The 22,289-nt window shown below is 47.3% G+C and overlaps 8 protein-coding genes across 8 annotated transcripts; 3 read left to right on the top strand and 5 right to left on the bottom strand.

Moving 5' to 3' along the window:
* Window positions 1-43: 43 nt before the first annotated feature.
* On the bottom strand, window positions 44-2,077 carry LY89DRAFT_700683 (MFS general substrate transporter; the record flags this gene model as incomplete). The annotated part of the gene is made up of 8 exons (XM_018217139.1): window positions 44-417; window positions 464-748; window positions 830-1,176; window positions 1,230-1,249; window positions 1,283-1,447; window positions 1,486-1,590; window positions 1,667-1,799; window positions 1,860-2,077. 8 exons carry the CDS (start codon window positions 2,075-2,077, stop codon window positions 44-46), a joined length of 1,647 nt encoding a protein of 548 aa, XP_018065134.1.
* Window positions 2,078-2,559: 482 nt separating this feature from the next.
* Window positions 2,560-4,079, bottom strand: LY89DRAFT_689401 (uncharacterized protein). Its single transcript, XM_018215901.1, has one exon. It carries the CDS (start codon window positions 3,867-3,869, stop codon window positions 2,592-2,594), a length of 1,278 nt encoding a protein of 425 aa, XP_018065133.1. The 5' UTR covers window positions 3,870-4,079; the 3' UTR covers window positions 2,560-2,591.
* Window positions 4,080-4,237: 158 nt separating this feature from the next.
* LY89DRAFT_250584 (ubiquitin-domain-containing protein) lies at window positions 4,238-6,363 on the bottom strand. The gene is made up of 5 exons (XM_018206191.1): window positions 6,100-6,363; window positions 5,725-6,035; window positions 5,123-5,617; window positions 5,035-5,066; window positions 4,238-4,982 (listed from the first exon to the last, which is right to left on the bottom strand). The coding sequence occupies exons 2-5, from the start codon at window positions 5,993-5,995 to the stop codon at window positions 4,410-4,412; spliced, it is 1,371 nt and encodes a 456-aa protein (XP_018065132.1). The 5' UTR covers window positions 5,996-6,035; window positions 6,100-6,363; the 3' UTR covers window positions 4,238-4,409.
* Window positions 6,364-6,668: 305 nt separating this feature from the next.
* Window positions 6,669-9,059, bottom strand: LY89DRAFT_739766 (uncharacterized protein; the record flags this gene model as incomplete). Its single annotated transcript, XM_018220501.1, has 6 exons — window positions 6,669-7,719; window positions 7,776-8,425; window positions 8,470-8,567; window positions 8,615-8,727; window positions 8,780-8,831; window positions 8,879-9,059. The coding sequence occupies 6 exons, from the start codon at window positions 9,057-9,059 to the stop codon at window positions 6,669-6,671; spliced, it is 2,145 nt and encodes a 714-aa protein (XP_018065131.1).
* Window positions 9,060-10,287: 1,228 nt separating this feature from the next.
* On the top strand, window positions 10,288-11,553 carry LY89DRAFT_595478 (MFS monocarboxylate transporter-like protein; the record flags this gene model as incomplete). Its single annotated transcript, XM_018209861.1, has 3 exons — window positions 10,288-10,491; window positions 10,544-11,254; window positions 11,302-11,553. 3 exons carry the CDS (start codon window positions 10,288-10,290, stop codon window positions 11,551-11,553), a joined length of 1,167 nt encoding a protein of 388 aa, XP_018065130.1.
* Window positions 11,554-13,133: 1,580 nt separating this feature from the next.
* On the top strand, window positions 13,134-14,741 carry LY89DRAFT_596119 (nitrate transporter; the record flags this gene model as incomplete). The annotated part of the gene is made up of 4 exons (XM_018209897.1): window positions 13,134-13,292; window positions 13,345-13,710; window positions 13,758-14,148; window positions 14,197-14,741. 4 exons carry the CDS (start codon window positions 13,134-13,136, stop codon window positions 14,739-14,741), a joined length of 1,461 nt encoding a protein of 486 aa, XP_018065129.1.
* A 689-nt stretch (window positions 14,742-15,430) lies between these two features.
* LY89DRAFT_595918 (glycoside hydrolase) lies at window positions 15,431-17,051 on the bottom strand (the record flags this gene model as incomplete). Its single annotated transcript, XM_018209887.1, has 4 exons — window positions 15,431-15,877; window positions 16,027-16,189; window positions 16,238-16,389; window positions 16,443-17,051. 4 exons carry the CDS (start codon window positions 17,049-17,051, stop codon window positions 15,431-15,433), a joined length of 1,371 nt encoding a protein of 456 aa, XP_018065128.1.
* Window positions 17,052-20,044: 2,993 nt separating this feature from the next.
* Window positions 20,045-21,722, top strand: LY89DRAFT_674889 (DUF1254-domain-containing protein; the record flags this gene model as incomplete). Its single annotated transcript, XM_018213467.1, has 5 exons — window positions 20,045-20,080; window positions 20,129-20,364; window positions 20,412-21,488; window positions 21,547-21,587; window positions 21,637-21,722. 5 exons carry the CDS (start codon window positions 20,045-20,047, stop codon window positions 21,720-21,722), a joined length of 1,476 nt encoding a protein of 491 aa, XP_018065127.1.
* Between the last annotated feature and the right edge of the window lie 567 nt (window positions 21,723-22,289).

The raw sequence follows: 22,289 nt of genomic DNA, 5'->3' as shown, positions 1-22,289 counted from the left end.
AGTGCGTTGGCGATCTGTCCAGGCCAAGTTTATGGTTTGACGATTATGCCACTCGTGTCAGCTTTCTTTCCCACATAGCTGCAGCTACCAATACCTGAGCCGCACTGAATCCAATCATGATATGCATCTGCAAATCATACGCCTCGGAAAATATTGGCCTTGTCATGGCCTGCAGCTCAGCTGGTAGTACCTCAATGACCTGTACTGATTGCAGTAAAGCTGACAGATCGTCTGGGTTGAGGATACTCGACAGTTTGGATTTCACGTATGAGTTCAGAGCAGTAGTTGTGACTGCTAAGCCTATGGCTCCTCCTAACGGACGAGCTTGTATTACTGCTCCCATGCCAACAGCTTGGAAGTTGAAGTGAGTTACAGGACTACGAAAGAGATAGATTGATCCTACATTGATCTTCGCCTCTAATCAATTGAGGCGTGAGGATGATGCCCATCCCGAGATTCAGACCTAGGCCGAGGGCAAGAATGACTTCATAACCATAGGCTTTAGAGCCTACGTGAACCCCTAAAGTCGACATCAAAGCACAACCGACGGTCTGAAGGATAGCTCCCACGAGGAAAACGAACATGGGCGGAGCACGAGATCGTGATGTTGATATGCTTGCGAATATGGATCCAACTGACAACATCAGGGTGAAGGGCAAGAGGTTAACTCCGGCACGGATTGGAGAAGTAGCTCCAACTGCTTGATCCCTCTGTGGGATCTGAATCACGGCGACTGTGAACGGAGCACCTTAAAGGATTGTGAGACTAAAGCGAAATAAGTTACAGGTGATCACAAAAAGGACGCAGCTTGAAGCTTACAGTACCGTACACATGAACAAACGATGTTCCATGATTCTCCAGGGGAATATGGCTTTGATCGAGGTCGTGATGATGCTCAGATATTTTTGCCAGCCAATAAAGCTTATAAGGAAGATCCCAGAGAATATGAATAAGACAATGACAACAGCAGAGTCCCATGGATATCGCGTATTGGCTTCCTGGAAAGCAGCCACCAAAAGCACGCAAAAACCAAAGAGGGATGTAGCTCCCACATAGTCGATGTTTAAAATTGTTTGTATTGTTGGAGAAGTCTTCGTGTTTGTCGAGCGCCAGTTAGGGAAATTCGCGGGCATGAAGATGTATAGGAGGGCAAGAGGCATTATCCCAATCGGCACACTAGTAGAGACGGAACGTCAGCATTGTTCCAAAATATGCGATATTCTCCTTACTTGATGATGAATAACCATCTCTAGGTGGTATTTTCACAAATAGCACCGCCAACCAACGGCCCCATCAAGTATGCTACCCCATAGATGATAGCCGTAATTCCAGAGTACAAGGCGTATTTGTCGACAGGAACTAGCTCAGCAATGATCACGAAAGTCAAAGCGACTATGCCAGAAGCGCCTATGCCTTGCAAGGCACGGAAGATAATCCTGTTGCCCTTCTGTCAGATAACTTATCTTTAACAAAGACGATAAAGACTTGCAACTGATCAATAGTTTGCGCTGCCCCGCAAGCTCCAGAGCCTATGATGAAGATAAGCAGAGCTGTACCTAGACATGTTCTTCGTCCAAGGGTATCGCTGAACTTCGCCCATATTATCAGAAAGCCTGCGCAAGTATCAGCTCAGCATCTGCGATGGTAGCACCCAGCCTCTTAAAACTGTGTATGTAAGAAGATACGCCGTAATGATCCAGCTGCTTTCGTCGAAGCTCTTCAAATCGTCCGTAATGTTTATTAAGGCAGTGCTGACGATTGAAATTTCAAGTATTGACAGAAAAGACCCCGTGAACAATCTTCAAGCCAATGTTAGATCTCTCCTTGACACAGACTTAAATGGAAAAAGGCAGACGCACGCAGCAGCCACTCCATAAAGCTTGATTCCGGTCAGATAGTCATGTTCTGGGGTAGCAACTTGGGTGTCGATGTCAACATTGGCGCTACCTTCAATATCAGTATTTACTTTCTCCTGCTGTGATGTCTCGGGAATTGTTGACGAGGACTTGCTCGGAAACCCTGATGTTGGACTTGTGTTGTCGGCTTCGGTCAGCGTGCTAGGATCATCAGCTGCCATTTTGAGAACAGTTTGCAGCAGATTGAAGTTGAAAGGACCAAAACTAGCTCTCTGGATAGAACAGGGAGCGGCTTGTGTTGAAAGGCTTTGTTTGTGATGACAATCTGATACCTTGTCCGTGATTGTTGGAGGTACATCCACCATATCCCGCCTGCATTCTATTGTCTACCAATGAATCCACATCCCTGTACTGTAGCTTGCTTGTGCTATCACCGGAAGCCAACATTACGTCGCCGGCTAAAGTTCAGTTCCAACATGGCACAGCGCATAGGCATTTGACATGAATTCTCGGTGTATCACTGTAATCCATTTAGTAGAGTGCTAGATATATCAAAACTCAAATATGAGGGAATTATGTACAGCACGGAAACTTGCCCCTAAACTTTTAAGCGAGCCTTTTGTTATTACTCTCGCGAGCTTCCAACACAAAGATAACAGAGCCGTTGGAAATCTGGAATGCAGAATCTGACAAAGAATTTAATGGGGCATCTAAGCACTGAGCGTACACAATGTCTCAATCTAATATCTCAAATGGCTGAATATGTCTCCTCCACAACCCTAAGCTCTCGTAAGCATCTTTCCCACTCCTAAGTGGCTCCCCATCAAATATATCGTCTTTCATATCCCATCCATCCTCTAATTCCCATTCCTCATCTAGTAGCTCCAATAACGCCCCAACGATAACCGCAATCAATTTCGGACCACCTCTCAACCTCGATGGACACTGAGAAACCGTATCGGCTTTCCCATCTCCCTCGACCCCCACCTTCCTCCCAAACGGCATGTAACAATCCGTACCCACAACATCCAACCCTATCTCAACCCACCTCTCTGGCCTAAACACCAACGGATCATCCCCCCACCTCTCGCCAACCCGATGCATCTTCTCAATATCAACCGCATCTAACCTCCCGTCCTCCTGCTGGATATACATCCTCTTGGTCGGCGGATACAACCTCAACGTTTCTGCAACAATCATCTGTACCTCCAACCCCTTCTCATTCCCCCTATGCCACGCCTCCGTCGGCTCCCCCAGGAACCATCTAAACAACTCCATCCACTCCCTTCTCCTCTCCCCTTGACTTCTAAACCGCACCTCAATCAGACACCTCAACACCACGCCCCACAACCCCTGATGTGCCGGCACCAGAATATTCAAAGGGTTCCTTTGCGGTAAATACGTCCTATACCACGGGAACTGCAATTCCAACCTCTCCAAAAGAATCTCTCGTTCCCGCATAATACTACTCCATCTCCTGGGCCCATACTGCGCTGCGAAAACCTTCCACGGATCCTTGGAGTCGTACCATAGTTTATTGATCTGCGCTGATATGATTTTGACGTCGATATCTTTTAGTAATCCATCTTCTGTAAACCCTTTCGCGACGTGCGGGAAGAAGATTGTTAGGACTGTGCGGAACACTACCACCTGAACTAGCTTTGAGAGACTAACAATAGGAGATGGCGAGCGCTCGATGTATTCCTGTCCAATTCTCAGAGCGTCAGCGGCGAGGAAGCGTCGGCTGATATCGTTGTTGGATTTTTCAAGAAGGGCGGAGACTTTGTTGAGGAAGTTTTGGTGGATTTGGGGCGAGATGGTGGTGAATGCGTTTTCGATGCCGAAGGCGGTTATGAGGCGGCGGTTGGGGAGGGCGCGTTTAGTGAGTGTTGTTTCTTGCAAGAGGGCGGTGCAGGGAGCGGTTTCGTGGTAGAAGGTGGGGGTTTGGGGGAAGAGGAGGTTGTAGAGGGAAGTTAGGAAGGTAATGATGTTTTGGAAGAGTTGGGTTATCATGTTGGGGAGGGTGGGTGAGAGTCATTGAGTGGGAAAGTAGGAGATTTGTCTGAGCACTTGCCAGCCTTATGAAGACTTTGCCAACTTGCTAGGTTTGTCTCTAGAGTGTCGCACGAATGATGTGGCAGTGGTACAATTTAAACAGTCGGAGATAGGAATCATATAAGAATTAATTGCAAACAGCTCCGCTGGAAGGTGTTTGCAATTTTCTGGCAAGGCTGATCCAATTCGAGCCCAACTGTCAGGCTGTGGAGTAGCACGAGGAGAGGGGTATTGCACGTGATGACTGGGAGAAATCATCTTCCGGGTATTTTTATCGCATCAAACGCTTTCTCAACCTCCAATAAAGGATGAACAGTAGATGTTATGCTATCCTTTGATTTTCTTCTATACCTAGGTACTATCTTCTTTGCAAAGCGCGTCAAGCTCAGCATAAGCCACTGCCACGCTCAATGAATTCCGAAAAGTTATTACTTATGCACCGTAACTTTTCCCTCGCCAACCAAAATATTTGCTCATGATGAGGACAGTGAAGTTGAGTCAATGCGAAAACCAAATTACCGCATCGTTCATGATGTCTCTCAGCCGAGCTTCCAGATCCGAGAGAATCACGAACGGCTTCTTGGATGTAGGAGCATTGAGGCTCACGATCGGAAATCCATAATAAAAGTCTTCATCAGGATTGTGTGTGCCAGCATCCTTGCGCAGCTGTCCAACACTCTTGACGCCCTCGAAGTTTCCCTTGATGCCGCTCTTGTCCTCATACAGCTTGAAGAATGGATAGCCATACTCGGCGTAGGTAGCAGCACTAATTGGGGTGTTCGGAGCTGAGATTCCAAGGAGAGAGTGGAAGTTCGCAGCATTGAGGATTTGGAGGTTGAACGAAATGGTACTATGTTTGTCCCAATGACTGTCGCTGATTTTGTCCTTCACGATGGCTTGATGAATGGTTCCGCCAGCGGCTATGGTCATTTCAGAAACCCTACGTTCTTCTTCGGCGGCTGCGGAGCGCTTCTCATGCTGATCCCGGTCGTATTTTGCCTTTTCTACGAGGGAAAGCTGTTCGTAGATGAAGCCACCTCTGAGTCTGAGGACTAGATGAAGAACACAATCCTGAGGTATATGGTTAGCTAGAGCTATGAAGGACGAGTCGAACATCGCCTACAGATTCGATACCCAGCGAGGCAAGTACGCATTCTATTTCTCTGTTAGCATGAAATAAATCATCCGAGTACTCTACATCTATAACTTACCATCCTGAAGTTGGCTGCCTTCAAAGATCAAACGCTGCTGATCCGGCGGGATCCCCTCCTTGTCCTGAATCAAACACTTGACATCATCAACTGTCATCGTCAGATCAACTGTGAGACTAATGGTTCTTCCGGTCAATGTCTTGACATAGATCGTGATGGCGTCCATTTTCTTGAGTGCCATCACTTCGAATTGAAGACCAGCAACATTATCGGCACCAGTGAGCTGAGCCTCGACCGAATATCCAGAGCCAACTGGTGTAGCAATAAACTGCTTGACTTTGCCCTCCTCTGCTGCGATGCCGTCAAGCCATTGTTGCATGTTACGACCGGTCACAACATAATCTTGCAGCGTACCCTTCTGCTGACGTTCTCGGAGTCTGGACGCACTCAGCGCGTCGGTTGCGGAGTCTCCAGACACAGCGTTGATGCCGCCAACAGATATTTTGACTGCGAAAGGTTGGATGGATTCGAAGTTGATCCACATGGCCTCACGTTCTGTTCATCATTGAAGGAGTTAGCTAGCGGCTCTACCAAGCAACGAATATAGACTCTGAACATTTCAAAGAGATAACAGTGCAGCAGGAGAGGATTTGCTTACTCACCGTACATTGGGATAAAGAGCCCACCCTTCTCCGCCATATCATTGGGAAGCTGGTGCTTAAATCGATTGACGGAATAGATAGGGAAGGCACCACAGTCCGGTGGAAGGAGGTATGCTTGATCGTTATCAGGAACCCGAATGGTGCGCCGAAGGGAGATATCAAGGACCTTATGGGGTCCTTGGAGGACGCGGATGGTCTCGTACGCAAAGGAAGAATCGATCTGCTCGGCCAAGGTGACCTTCAAGTCTTGCGGCTTTTGAGTACGTGACATGACGATGAGCCGTTTCTGTGGATTCGAAGAAGATATGCTGCTTGAAACAAATCAATACTAGTGAACGAGGATTGGTGAACGACGTGGGACAGATCGCTGGTTACTTTTGTTAATTACCCCGAAACTTGATGTTCGAGGCGCAAGTCTGCAACCTTTGTTTGCTCAAAGAAAGTCGTGTACCGAAGACGAGCTGCGCTGCAGAAAAGATCCACGCGAAGATTCCAGAATCTCGAACGCGGATATTTTTGGACGTTGTTGAGGATCGAGTATTGAAGAAGAGTCGAAGGACAACAGCAAACGGCTTTAGTACAAACGTAGATGATAAGCGAAAACACGTGAGCACCCGAGAGAGCGAAGGAGTAACGACGTTAGAATATCACGTTAGAGCGAGTTTGTAAGCTTCATGTTTTCTTTAGCGGTATAGTTACTGCATCCATATCGAGGTCATTTACCCACCTACGATAGCAGTATCACGTGTTTGATCCCCATCCCCATCCTCAGCCGATGTCTGAGAGCATTTTCCGTATGGTTCTTCAGTTGTATCATGGCAACAGAAGTCTACTTAGAAGCAGAACCCAATCGGCAAAGGAATAGTCCTCGGCGGCACCCTCGGACTCCCAGTCGCAGACCGACTATGTGGCTTCGGACCAGCTCCCGAAGCCGGCTGTGATTGCTAAAACATCTCTCGACTATTATCAATATTCTGAAACAGGGCTTCAAACTGACTATAATCAACATCGAAATCCAGAGACCCCAAATCCCACTGCCACTGTGAGGGCAGCTGATTCATCTCGCTGCCCGAGACTGGTGTACTCTGGTACATCGTCGAGGGAGCTTGTTGGAATTGGTTTGGTGGTGCAAAAGAAGTTGGGCTATCTCGTTGTTGTTTGCTAAATGATGCTTTCGAGCCTGTGGATTCATCGCCTGAGGAGGCGTCACCGCTGGCTTTTTCTCGGAGCATGATGCGCAGCTTTTGCAGGCCTCGGGTCGCGATCGTGCTATCTTCTCGACTACTCTCGAGGATCCGGAAACATTCTAGGATCTCTTCCTTTCGTTCTTTTGCGCGGGGTTCGTCGCGATTGAAGCAATAATCCATTACTAAGATGACAGTTGAGACGAATACGTGGTGGTTGACAGACCAGATCTTGATGGATGCAAGATCTTGGACTTGGGTTGTCATTTTCTTGCCTAGCTCGATGACGGTTCGTGCTGAGCGTAGGCAGACCATTCTGCTGTATGCGTAACGTGGATCTTGGGCACCGCGAACGAGGTATGGACGATGCAGGCGGGATATTCGAGTGTGGATTCCAAAATGCGCCATGTTTCGAGCCATGGTACGTTGCTTGCTGAGGCGCGCAAGCTTCTGTCCAGCTGAGCTGTCGTTTGTACCTGGAGGATAATTATGTTTCACGACTTCGAATTTTCTATCGAAGTCTGCAAGGAGAGTGTTGAGCTTCTTGTCGAATTCTAAAACGAGCTCGAAAGGTAGCTCGTCCATGTCTGACCCTGCCTCCCATGCTGCATCTACCATTTCGCCAAATACTGTTGCGAATTTCACTCTGAATATGAAATATGTCATGTCAGTTGCAAACTCCATGGGTCTAGCATAGTCACCACGAGCGTTGATCTCAGTATCGTCAACATTGGAGGGGTGGTCGACATTCATCTGCTTGGGGTGGATCATATAGGTGCCACACTGGGCGCCACTCATGAATGACAGCAACCTAGTCAATGTCAGTACTAGATGTGCACTTGCACTGCTCTTGGACTGAATTCGTACCAGTCTGTTGAAGCAAGGTGCCACCATATTCTCCTTTTCACTTCAATATCGACCCAATCGACTTCTGTATTCTGTCGACGAGCCTTGTTCGCAGGCGAATCGATCTTGTGCAGTCCCATCGCACGAGCTGTGTACATAGAGGTAGCAGCAAGGGTTCTCAGGGTGGCTATAGCACCAATGTTTGGCATGAGATGCTGAGATATAAGGATCAAACTCTGCAGTGCTTCTATGGTTGGCACCGAGAGACAATTGGATGCGGCGAGAGCATCCTGTGCAAGCGAAACCCATCGATAGGAGAATCGTTTCGCTTCACTGTGGTGGAAGTATAAGTTTGATTGAGGAGAAGAGAAGTAAGCACTAAGAGCAAAGATGGTAGCGATGAGGGCCACATATCCGTATTGGGGAACTGTGTTCTGCTCGGCGTGGGTATATACGATGTCAAAGATTTTCTGCACAGTCGGCACATGAATAATCTGATATATCCAATTGACGTGATCGATGTAGTAGTCCAGAAGGATTTGGCCTTGAATGCGAGTTGGCAGCATTGATGGAAGATGTTGGGTGAATGCTGGAGGACTTCGCGGTCTCGTGAGAGCGAATATAAATGACCCGAAGCTTTCCGCAACCTTGGCATCTGACGAGAGTTGTTCCTGGTTTGTTAATAAGAAAACACAATGTCAGGATTTTGACATACTTCAGATGTTGTTGGGGCATGTTCATAGGCATCTGTCTCTATGAAAGAGAGTGTTTTCGAAAGTTCAAGATCGCCTCGAGGCTCATCTTTCGACGCCGCTAAAATGAGTTAGTCGAGCTCTGTACCACAGCATAGAAGTTGTTACCGGAAGCAGTCCGCTTGTTCACACTGAGGGTCTGAGGCGGACTCTCAGTCGTTTTAGCTATAAGAAGTGATTCCAACTTCTTGATGCGATTATTCAATTCATCGATATTCTGACTGCGCGTCTCTTTAGTAAGCGATCATTCAAGGGTCACGGACCCGACAATACCCTGATGCAGCTGGTTGCGGGCTCTCGAAGGATTTCTGGCCTTGGCTCGACTCTAAACAACGTCAATATCGCTTCAAAGAGCGATCGACGAGGACTGACCTCCTGCTCCACTTGATGCTGAGGAGCATTCGAGTTTCCGTGCCCGACAGTTTGAACAGGGCCCCCCACGGTCACATTTCAGCTTCTTCTTGCGGCAGAAAACACACGACACTGGCTCTTGGCGACGAGGGACCTTTTCACGGCCACTTTCTGGCTCGAATGCTTCCGACGAGCGCTTCATTTTGTGTTTATCGACATCACCCTTCGATGCGATGCCATGGCTGTATATGAGAGAAAGACTTTAGTACCGGTTGCCGGAGAGTCCACGGAATTTTGGCCCGCTTTTCAGCTGAGCCGCATAGGTGTGATCCTAAGAACTCTTGATATGGGTACCCCATCTTCTCGTGTCTACCTAGGTACAGTAAGAGCATTCAAAATCTTAGGTCCATAGGTACTCAGAAGTAGAGCCAAAGTCTCGTTCTGAACAGAAAAATGACAGTACTGATAAATGGCTTGAGTTGACCTCAAACTGAGTGCTTGTGCGGCTTATTCAGGGTGTGTTTATTGCTCGACCACGCCACAGCTACGCTCACCCCCTTTGAGCTGCCGAGAATCACGTGTGCCGTTCTCAAGCTGGTCCGTGCCTGGGCATTTATTTTCGCACCGCCATTGGCTTCCTTCTCTACCTGCTACATAAAATCCTCCGCTCCACAACGTTTCCTTCAACAACCCCATCCATGGAGGCTCCGCTCGAGCCCAACCAAGTATTTATTGTCCGTACGGTTTCAAAACATCGTGAATCACAACTGCGCATTCCTCAGGCGACTTAAGTCGGCGGGTAAAAATAGAATCTGCTAAGTAGCCATCAATTGATCACGTTTCGGTCATTTATATGTACAGTATCCTTCCAGAATCGCCAGTGTTTCCCTATTCTCTGTACCACTTTCTTTACCCAAAATCCATAATGCCGTACAAAACTTCACATACGCAGACAGATACTGCATTCACTGCTCTTTCAGATGCTGCCTTTTACTCGCAACTTGTGCAGAAGTTCTATGCTTCACCAGAACCATCGTTCTTTGCTCGACCCGCACGGGACTTCTATAAACAGCTCAGTGGAGCTTTCTATGGAGATACTGATCGAAGCTCAGTATTTGGCTTTGATCGAGATCTATATGGACCTCCTCCACGAGCGTACCATGGCCAGTCCGACCGAGAATACTATGCTCAAGTCGTGGAGGACTTCCACAATCAGCTGGACACAGCATTCTACGCTGAATCGAGAGACTCCCTCGCTGATGTAGAAGATAATCGTCCTCGTCTGCGAGAAAAGAAGTACAATCCATACGAGTCTACGGAAGATCTCGTTAGGAAGCCAGTACCATCATCGCCAAAGGGCGAATTCACGTAGGTAATTGGTGAATCGGCGCATATCTTCTGCTAACACCTTCAACAGTCTACCAGCCATTATGACATTGATCGGATCTTTCTTTGTCATGTTCTGTTCAGTTGGTTTCATCAACGCTTTCGGTATCTTCGAAGAATACTATGGCACAGTGTATCTGCCAAGTAAATCTGCCTCCGACATTTCATGGCTGGGATCTTTCAATCTGTTCATCATGTTTGGATTAACCCTTCCTGTAGGATTCTTGAACGATAAATTCGGTCCTGAGGTACGTTCTGAAACCCCGGCAACTTCATGCAACACCGCTGATAATTCTGCAGGTTTTGATGAAGGTCGGCTCAGTCATTACCTTACTGGCGCTCTTCCTCGCTTCCATCTCTAAGTCCTATGCTACACTTTTCCTCACACAAGGATTCCTCTTTGGTCTCGGGTGCGCCATCACCATTTTGCCCGCCTTTGCTACAGTCCCACGATGGTTCGTCAAAGGTCGTGGTCTCGCAATGGGTATCGTCGTCTCTGGCTCCTCTCTCGGTGGTGTCATCTGGCCCATCGTCCTCCGTCGCCTGTTGTACAACCCCAGCGTAGGATTTGGCTGGGCGGTCCGAATTTCTGCCTTCATCATGCTGCCTCTCCTTCTCATTGCTTGCGTCACCATCAAACTTCCCAAGACGAACAAAGCTCAAGGTCATGGCAAACCGGATTTATCCATCGTCAAGAATCCCGTATTAATCATCCTCGCTTGCTCACTTTTCTTCGTATACTTAGGCCTCTTCTCCCCATTCTTTTATATCACCGGATGGACTATATCGCTCGGACTTAACGTCAACATGGGTTTCTATATGGTTTCCATCATCAACGCTGCCTCGCTGTTTGGCAGAATCATTCCTGGCGTCCTGGCCGATAAAATGGGTCCCTACAACGTCATGATCTTATCTGCAGGTCTATCCGGTATCATTTGCGTTACTTGGACATCTGCGAAGTCAATCGGAACTATTGTTGTTCTGTCACTGGCGTACGGTTTTGCTTCAGGTGTAAGTTTTCCTTCCCAACTGTGATCGATGTGTGCTAACATTACCAGGCTGTCATTGGTCTTCAAGGCGCATGCGCAGCAGCCATCGCAAAGCCATCTCAATATGGTGTCGCGATGGGTGCTATGATGGCTGTTGTTTCCATCGCTGGCTTGATCGGCTCTCCCATCAACGGTCAAATTTTGGCCGCTCATGGCTACCTTGGCGTCGCGCTCTTTTCAGGTCTTGCGTTGATTCTTGGAATGGTGGTCTTGATTCCGGCGAGGTTAAAACTTAACCGCAATCCAATCGCGAAGGCATAAGAGGGACATCCTTGGGAAACGCAGAGGGGACTGTGGTCGTAATACTGGATACTCTTCAACAAGGCTCTCGCCGGGGATGTCGTATTGGAGAATTTCTTTGATCTTTACGACGATATGATATTGTATACTTAGCATAGAATAGATTGTGTTGTGGAGTGCTTGTAAATAAAATCATAGCGTTGGCGTTGGCGTTTGAGACGGGAAGCCTAGGGGCTACACGTGATTGTGGGGGTTGCATTATACCTAGGTATTTATACCAATAAAACTAGCGAAGACATTTATAGAAGCAATTCAAGTCAATTTGCGAGACTCCTCTATCCATTACAGCTCGTATAGATTGCGATATGCAAAAGAAGAGAACGATCTTGGAACTGAATTCTCGCTATACACGTGACTCTTATATTCCTAAAAGCCCAGATCAAGATCCTCGCTCTTGATAGCACTAACCCAAATGAATTCCTATCGAAATCGACTCCTAATGGAGATTTCTTATCCTCCTAAGCGCTTCAAAGGATTAAAACCCATCACGTGAACCAATTCCGGCGATCAAGAAATTGTCCGTCGGCGTTAAAGACTTCGACACTCCATTTTCAACATCTACACAACCCATTCTCTTCCTTCTGCAACAATGCTCAGAAGGAAGCATCGATTACAAGTCTCAGATATATCGCAGAAGCAAGCACGGTCCTCGAAACCCTACATAACCCGGTTCCTCCGCGGCCTTGCGATGCCTTACAAATTCGTTGTTGGAGTCAACATTTACCTTCCTACTCTCCTCCAGTCGGCATTCTGATCTGAAAGCTGATGGCTTCCAACCTCTTCCGCGGCAGTCATGTCTTATCTTCCCGCAGAGGGTGTTGTGCATCTCCGGGGTCTCCGCACCAAGACATATATGTACCCCCAAGGCCCCGCCAAGTGTGGTCGGGTCTCCTCAGGACACTGAGAACCAACGCCCTCTGCAACATCTCTCGCGACCTGACATGTGGAAGTCAATGAGTTTGTGCCCCCAAGACTTCTCTTATCTGGTGGCGTAGGACTGAGACATTGGCACATGGCGTTTCGAGATTTCGTCCCTTTCTTTTCGTCCCTGATCCAGATGTCACTTCCCATCGGGTTAGTACTCAATACGACATGCTCACAAACAAGAACACAGAATTCGAGATGAGTCGTCTTGATAGGTAGAACCCCAGCTTTCAGATCTCCGTGGAGGAGAGGGCATGAGCACATCTTTATATTCCCCAATTCTCCTCGTCTCGTGCGGCATCTACCGAGAGCGGTAGTCGCTTCTCTCATCTCGGGAGGCTGAACCATTGCGCCATGTACTTCGATAATTAACATGACCCGTGGAGAAGGAAAAAAAACACGGCCCAGACCCCAGAGATAAGAAAATCTGGCACCTTCCAAGGAGATCTTCAACTTGGTGCTGTAAATTAAGGAGGGGCACGCTTTCTATATAGGAGAGGAAGGTGTGTTGAGAATATACTCACGTTCAACTCCGCAGTTCATCCGCTCCTTCTACATTGGGACTTTGGGCTTCTTTCTGGGAATCGAGTCGCACCGCGTCCAGATAAATAGCAAACATGCCTCTCTCAGTCGCCCAACTCTGGTCCGCGCCAGAGATTAATCCTCTCAATGGCAAAGCTCGCTCTATTCCAATCCTCAATCCGATCAACAAATATGGTAGAACCTTCTTCTTCAGTTGGATCGGGTTCATGGTCGCGTTCCTTTCCTGGTACGCTGTAAGCTGGCTTTGATCCCTTGAATTTAATCTTCACATTCTGACAAAAGAAGTTCCCACCACTTTTGACCCTTACGATCAAGAAGGATCTCAAGATGAGTCAAAACCAAGTCGCAAACTCGAACATCATGTCTCTCACTGGTACCCTCGTTGTCCGTCTGATTGCCGGTCCTCTTTGCGACAAGTTCGGTCCTCGTTATGTTTTCGTTGGCTGCCTGCTTGCTGGTGCCATCCCAACTGCTCTTGCAGGAACCGTTTCTACGCCTACTGGGTTGATCGTTCTTCGATTCTTCATCGGTGTTTTGGGTGCTTCTTTCGTGCCTTGCCAGGTCTGGCTTACTGGTTTTTTTGACAAGAATGTTGTCGGTACTGCAAATGCCTTTGGTGGTGGGTGGGGTAACGCTGGTGGTGGAATTACTGTAACTCCTCCTCGTTTGTAGCACCTTGCAATTGCTGATAGTCTTAGTACTTCGTTATGCCTGCTATCTTCGACTCATTGGTTAAGACTCAACACATGACGGCTCACAAAGCATGGAGAGTTGCATTCATTGTCCCTTTCATCATCATCACCGCCGTGGCTTGTGGTATCCTCTTCACCACTGAAGATTGCCCAAGTGGAAAATGGGCTGACCGCCATCAACCCCTTGACAACATCGCCGCCACCTCCGTCGAGTCCACTGAGAAAGAGGCCGCAGGCGAGAAATCCGAGAAGGATGCTGAAGCTGCTGACAAGGGACCAAGCGCCATCGATAGAGCTGAAGGAGAAGTCATCGTAGCACCCACGTTCCAAGAAGCTCTCGGAGTCCTCTTTTCTCTCCAAACCCTTGCCCTCGCAGCTCCATACGCATGCTCATTCGGTACCGCCCCTTCCCTTCCTCATTGACCCAAGACTAACAAACCCAAAGGGAGCGAACTAGCAATCAACTCTATAATCGGCTCCTACTACTTGAAGAATTTCCCCAAGCTCGGCCAAACCGGCTCCGGCCGCTGGGCCGCCATGTTTGGCCTCATGAACATTGTCTTCCGCCCTCTCGGTGGCATAATCGGAGACACCCTCTACCGCCTCACCGGCTCCGTCTGGGCCAAGAAACTGAACATCACGACCGTCGGCATCATTATGGGATGCTTCGAACTCGCGATCGGTCTCACCGACCCCCACAAGGAAGCCCACATGTTCGGCCTGGTCGCTGGTCTCGCCATCTTCATGGATGCTTGCAACGGCGCGAACTTTTCCGTTGTGCCTCACGTACACCCTTTCGCTAATGGAATCTTGAGTGGCATTGTAGGCGCGTCTGGAAATTTTGGGGGTATCATCTTTGCGATTATCTTTAGATATAATGGCGTGCACTATGCGAAGACTATCTGGATTATCGGGACGATTTCCATCTGTGTTAACTTGGCGATTAGCTGGATTAGACCGATTCCAAAGAAACAGATTGGTGGGCAGTAGGTCTCCAGATTTTATGGAGAGGAGAATGGAAGGAAGGGGGAGTTCAAGATTGTCGTTCCTATATCTTATCTAGACTGCTTGCTCGTCGTATAATGAGAGCTTGACCCGTCTGCATCAATCTTTAGAATCTTTATTTAATTCTGTATCATTTTTCTTCTTGCACTTGTTCTCTTTCTTGTCGTTCTCTAAATTTCCATATGCTTGTTGACGAATCTTTTTACCAACCGAGCAATTTCATTGCGTCTTCTAGCCATAAGATTCTTCAGATCATGAGAAGGAAAGTTTGTTTAGCACTGAATTTATTTTCTTGCCCCTGTCTGCGTTCAAGAGCTGTCAATTTGTATAGTTATATAGGATCGGATTGGGGAAAAGATTAGATGAGCATTTGATATGTAAGGTAAGTTTCCACACCATACAAAAGTTGAAAGGTGTCATTGGCTTCAGTCAAGCACAATTAAGTAAAGACGGTATTTCATTCATGCTTTTTTAAAGAGATTCGAAGGATCTAGAATCCCGAGATAACTAAACGAGAGACTTCAAATGATCAACAACCACCGCCAACAGCCGTGCCGCTCTCCCTCAAGCCAAATTCTTCGCCGTCCAAGAAGGTAAGAATATGTACACCGAATTTCAATGCCCCACCAAGAGTGAAACCATCGCTCAAGGTCAAGGTGTCCTTGCGGCTGGGACTATGCGCTGAACGTACTATTGATTGCCCCAACCTTAATATTAGAATATATCACATACGCACTCGCATCACTCGACTCAACCGTGGCCGGCACCCCCGAACTCGTCGCACACGTGCCCCTCGCTACACCCGGCGTACTCGCACTATCCGTCGTCGGATAATCGCTATCAAGCCACAACATATTGGCATAATAATCGTCCCAAAGACTCATCACGAGCACCATGCCATCGTTCATAGCTGAGGTCATGGACGTAAAGCCGCCGTGCGTGTCCCAGGAGTTGGTGTTGTCGAAAACGGTCTTGGTTGCGTCGCAGTAGGTCTCGGTGATGGAGTTGCCGGTGATGCCGGAGATGGTGGAGTAGGAGTTGGGGATCACCTTACCGTTCTGGACGTAGAAGCGTTTTATTTCGTTCATGGTTCCTGAGGAGGTTCCGCTGGTGGTTAGGAACTGATTGTAGTGTTAGTATGTATTCTTTCTAGCTAGTTTGGAAGGAGGAATGCTCTCAAGGTATATGATTTTGTGCTTTAATACCACAGCCGTCAAGAGAAAAGCTGCGTTCAACAAGGAAATGATATTTCCGGAGGAGATAGACAAACCTGAGTGATGACAGTAAAGACACTATTCGTATTGACATCCATGCCTGGGCCGTAGAAACTGGTGTTTCCCATACGGTAAGAGTTGAAGTCGCAACCATCAGGATCACATGTCCCAGCATATCTATTGGTAGAGTATGTTCCTCCACAAGCGTCTCCGTCACAGCTTTGAAAGATTAGTTGATGCGAGGTCAATGTAAACGGAAGTACTTACACAGTCAAAGTCGCCGTGTCACACGAATGTGGAGTGTACGCAGCGGAGATTGAGTTGGCTTCCCAGATATCCATCTCAGCACAGCAAGCGCCATGATTGCCAACACCAGTATTGGCGTTGTTTGTGGAAGGTACCCAACCCTCGACATTGCCCTGGAGTTGCAATCGTCAGGAATATTCAATGCTGGTAAGAACAAATGACTTACTTCGCCTCCGATGAATTTAAGATCTCGGGGGCATTGAGAGTCACAATATCCCGTCCCATATTGAGCACCAGCCTTGTTGTTAGTCTGAGTTGATACTCCCCCGTCGGCAGGCATGGCAGACATGTAGAGTGCGCCATTGAGTCCACAAGGAAGGTGAGAAACGTCAACATCAAATGTAAACTCTTTGTTGAGCAAGTTAAACGTTTCGTAGTGCGTGTTGTCAGCCATGAGATAGAGACGTGCTCCAACGTTCTTCTGAGAAGAAGTGGTGACAAAATCGATCTTTAGGGAATTTCCGCTAGTAGTAACTCCATACGTGCCTGAGTAGTCAGCACCGTCAAGGGCACAGTTCTCAGCGCAAGTAACGTCATCTGGACAAAGTGTTGCGTCCCATGTGTTGCCCGTATAGCAGTTAGTAGAGCTGGATGTGGAATGCGTCCATCGCCAGTTGGAATCGAGGGTCACTGAGCCAGTAGTGGTAGTGCAGGAACCGACTGCGGTGCAGGTCTCCCAGGTGAGAGAAGGATGGGTCTCAGCGGTCAGAGTGCCAATCTGTTGAGCCCTGGCAGTACGGGCGAGAAATGCAACAAGAGCAATTTTCGAATACATGATCGCTTCTCAGTGAAAGATTATCAGAAGAGAAACCTGCTGTGACGGAAAGCCCTTGCCTTCGAGCAATTTAATTTATATATGCCTTTCCTGCCATCATTAAACGTGACCTGGTATCAAAATCATGTTTACTTTAGTCTTTGGACTGAGATCCACGGAAGGCTCGTAAGGACCGTCGGCTCGACGGCGACACCTACCTTCACATCTGGAAGACTAGTCAGCGGAAGTTCGGTCAGGGGAGAGAGCGAGAGCGTTTACAAGGTAAAGCATGCCGGAAGTGTTACTCTTTTGTCGTACGTTGGAAGAGAAGAACATGGGCGAGCACACTTGGAGCTCATCCATCCACTCGAGAGTATTCGGAGGATTTGTCTCGAAATTAGCAAGGACTTCTGTCGGATCAGTCGACCGACGGTGTAACTAAACCTTCAAAAGAATTTCCTTGTAAGTGGACACCTGCATCAACTTGACCTGGTTTCCCCTGTCCCCCTGTCTAGACAGATGAAACGGGCGACAAATAAGAAGCTTGACTCTTGGTCATCCGCACTTATAGAAAGATTCTTTTGCGTAAGACAAAGGTCGATCGGACATATCGATCTCATAATGAAACACACCACAGTTCATGTTTCCATCGCTTCTAGCAGAAGTTTGTCGTCCTGTTTCTATTGTAAAACTCCAGTAGAGTAATACGCGAAAATTCCTAGTGCAACGAAACCAAAAACTTAGAGATACTCGAGAACAAGAATAGCATGGAGAAACTTACGCTATATTCCGGCATTGTACAATAGATATACCGACTACGGCATTCTTTTGCAAGAAAAAGAAAACCTTCCGGCACCTGTGCTCTCGAGCCAGAATGATCTTCACATGGATACATCAAGGAAGCGAGAGGCGGGGTTAGCGGGGTGACGCAAGACGGGATGCGAGGGAGGAATTCGAAGCCACGAGTAGGATGAGTTCGATGTGGGATGTTTTTGGGAAGACTGCAAGCATTGTGTTGGACGCATAAACGAAAATGAAAAGGCTGACAGCGCTTGGGATGGAATTGTCGACTGTGGTCAGTAGTCTAAAGCAACAGCCACACCCACCGGTTCCACCCTCGAGCTAATGTCTCATATTATTGTGAACTCAAAAGGATTAGTGGACAATTTGACAAAGAAATTGTGAACGGAGGCAAGAAAGCTATGACAGTGGTGGGGCTAACAGAGCTTGTGCACTTGAACGATTAGGAAAGTGAGATCCGTGACTAAGCTCTGCTCAATTCACAATGACCGCTCCTTCTTTCCAGAATCTATAATCAAACGGTGAGAGCGAACTTTGACGTACCATTGCTCCATACTGCCAAACAATGCCTCTGAAGGGTGTGTATTCCCCTTTTATGCTCTTTTATGCTCGACTCACGTGATGTCAAGATCCTACGGACTTCATGTTCGGAGTCCTCCTCAGATCCGTCAACCCCCAACCCCCCCTTCCGGGAATGCCCGCTGCCCATCTAAGTTTCCTCCAAAGGACTAGTACTCATGAACAATGCTCTCCTGTGACTGCACCCGGATAAAGTGCAACTTTGCTGCTCTCGCTTCATATCGTCGTCCCGTTCAGATTTATTATCTCGGCGTAACCCTACCTGGTATGTCTTCTCATGATGATCTCTGATTCCGACATATCTGAACGTCGTCACTTTGTGTAGAAAATTGCAGGCAAGTCGAGCAGCAAGTCAAGCAGCAACAACTTATTTTAAGGTGAGTAATCTCCTCATTTGTCCCACCTAATCTATGGCTGTATCCCAGCCGCTGGTACTTCATGTACACTATTAACTTGACCAGCACTACTGGTGTTAATATGGTACTTAAAAGAATCGGGATACTGAAGCAGACGAAGTGCTTGTAAGACTTCCCAATATTATTTGGAGGATTTGATTACAGCTACTCATCTCAAAATTCTCCGTTTAGCAATGGACCTAGTCATCTGAACTCGAGGATCAGCGAAAATACACGAGTGGCGGGAATGGAGGATCGCCGACTGATGCATGTTCCAGAAAGATTGAGTCTTTGGGGAATGTTTACGAAATGTGTTTCTGGTCTTGGGGAAACAGAAGAATATAGAGGAAGAGGAGACAGAAGTTTTAGGTAATATGTGTGAACATTTTGATAATGCTCCTTATGCATTGAAAGTTTTGCAGTGGCTTCGATATCATCATCTCAAGCTTTTTAGTGCCCGTCGCCTCCACATTTCGGTCGCCTCCACATTTCGGTCGCCTCGGCATTTTTCTCGTCAAATTTTATCTCCGAGAGATATCGAGAGGCAACTCGCCACGAGGTATGAGTTTATGTTACTTTCACACAAGAAATGTAGATTGAAGCCAATACCAGTTTTGTATATCCGTTTTTGGTTTCTTAAAGCATCTGCCTGTGACATCAACGAGGTGGAAATCAGAGGTAGACCACGTGCTTTCTCACCTCAGCGTCGACCACACCGACTCCCGTCAAGCTTCCTCCATCCAGGAAGCCATGCGAGGTGCGCGTCACCTATCACATCAGAGTCCTAGCTCATGCAAGTGAGGGAACATCTGCCGATACTAGGCTTACACGTGAGTGGATAGCCTAACATGCCGACGACTTTTCGATAACTTCACAACCTCACAAGTTCACTTAGCCGAAAGCAGTAATTCCTCTACCTATGATCGACAATCTCAGAAACTTTGCAGAACTCTAACTGGTCGGCGTATTCTAGCTACCAATCATAAGTTGATGATAAACGGTAGCGTTGCCTTGATTGAAACCGCGACATGGTTTTCTTCCCTAGAAATCGGAGGATGCTGAGAGCCGACGAGCTCGAGCACGCGGCCCACAATGAAAGAAAACAGTATATTAAGTGACATTTTGTCAAGCTCGATAATATGTGTATCTTTCGAGTTGCTCTCACTTTTTCCTCTCGTACGAAGAACCAAGTCTCCATGAAGCAACAGTTATAGTCGTTATTTTGCTTTTCGCGACAGGATGAGTGTGTTCAATGCCACTGTATTTGCTTTGCAAGTAAGTTCATTCTAACCCGATACTACTGCAAACCTGACATTGGCTCAGTATGGCCTTCCGCTGCTATCTTATGCTAGAGTAGCACTTCAGGTCGTGAATGAGAATGCGACAAATACTTTTCTCCATAACACACAACTTTCAACAGCTGCAAGTACAACAGTAGTTTTACCGAACGTCGACACTCTATACTCTTCAGCAGCGTACGACTTGTCAGAGAACAATGTCCAGATCACCGTACCAAGTATTGAGCCTGACCGATATTGGAGCGTCGCTTTTTACGATCCGTAAGTTCCCATTCAAGGGCTTAAACTTTCCGACTAACAATCTTTAGCTTTGGGAATAACTATGCGACACCTGGCAGTGTCAATAACAACACTGGCGGAACATATCTCCTCAGCTACGTACCTAATGCGGCTTGGGGCTTCCATCCATACACCCCAGAGAGTGGTTCGAATCCATATAAAGGTCTGATCAACTCACCAACCATTGATGGCACAATTCTTGCGAGAATTCTCGTCAAGAATAACTCTTCAGACCTCGCTTACGTCCAATCTCTCACGAATGCAACGACAATGAAACCGGTTCCTCGTCTGACCGGGACCAGCTCTAATTGTACAAATACGAATAATACACTCCTTGCGAATACTCCGATCATTACGAACAGCACAATGTTTACCAACGATACCCTCATTGCGAACATTACGACTTGCGACAATAATACGAATGCTTTTTCCACACCTTCACTGACGAAAGCCAACTTGGCACCGTATACATCCACGAACAATACAGCACTTGCAACATTACAACTACTCGCTAACTTCTTCAATTCTAACCCACCTTTCGACATCTCTGCCGCTTCGGTAGAGAGCCTGCTCTCCAATCTCATGACCGCAGGAGTCTACGACCACGCGTACCGTGAACCACCAGGACTGAACCTCACCGAAGCATACGAAACTGCTATTTCGAACATCTCGGCTTCATACTCTGACTACTTTGAGCCATTGAACAACAACTGGCTGCACAATGTTCAAGCCGGCTCGTTCGGGGACCAATATCTAGATCGGGCACTTACCGGCATGACTGCATACCTGGAGCAAACACCAGACCAAGCACTCTATCCCATGCTCCAGAATCGAGCTTTGCTGTTGAATAACGGTGAAGCGTATACTTTCACATTCTCTGGCAAGCCTCCTGTGGCAAGTGATGGATTTTGGAGTTTGACTTTATATAATTCTCAGGGATATCTCGTTGAGAATTCGTTGAACAAATACTCGGTCGGCGATAGGAGTAACATTACATATCCAGATGGGACGCAAGCCTATGGGAGTAGTGCAACAAGGAAAGATGGGAAGTTTCAGGTTCTGATTCAAGCGGAGAATATGCCTCCTCCGCGGAATTGGACTAACAAGTGAGTCATGAATCTCGATGTCATTTCTTGTCTTGGTCACTGACTGAATTGATTATAGTTGGCTACCAAGTCCCGCGAATGGTACTTTCTCTGTGGCTTGTAAGTGAGATTCGTTTGTAAATAATAGAATTAAGACTGACGAGAGTAGTGCGCTTCTTCGCACCTAAGAATGCGAGTACGGATGGATCGTATCAATATCCAGTTATTTCCAAGGGAAGAGCAATTGTATCCTAAACATGAACCATACAGAATCAAGCTAATATTCAACTTGATTCGCTGTTACATTGCCCTGCTGCCCACTGGGACGCTGGGGTGGGAAGGGAGTCACGTGAAATTTAGAATCTCGACCAAGGAAAGTGCCAAACACAACGTTGATCATTTTTGAAAATCAGGAAAACCATTGTCATAATGACTACAATATGGTTCAATTGTTGTCAGGAACGTTATTGCATCATCGTGGCAAGTGGCTGCGCAGCTTTCAGTTCGTCGAAAAGTAGTCTCAAAACATGAAAAAACCGTAGTATTTCTGCTGTAAGCCCATGTCTAGCAGTTTATCTGCAACTTCCCGTTAGGAACTTGTTCTCGTCCTAGACGATAGAGACTATTACCGTTCAAACCATGGTTCCTTCGGCCTTAAAATGGAAGTGGGCGCCAAATGGCCCCCAATTCAACTTCAGACGAGCCGTGATAACGATGAGCAATTTTTGGCCTTGAAGGAGTAGGTAGGTTCCTTTCTTTGCGCAGGATCAATTTCTGATAGGGCTGTTCGTGACGCATACAGTATGATTGGTTCCGTCCCAC

Source organism: Mollisia scopiformis (genome assembly GCF_001500285.1).
Source record: "Mollisia scopiformis unplaced genomic scaffold LY89scaffold_25, whole genome shotgun sequence".
Taxonomy (NCBI): Eukaryota; Fungi; Ascomycota; class Leotiomycetes; order Helotiales; family Mollisiaceae; genus Mollisia; species Mollisia scopiformis.
Note: the sequence above shows the minus strand (reverse complement) of the source record. Positions and strands in the feature narration are given on the sequence as shown.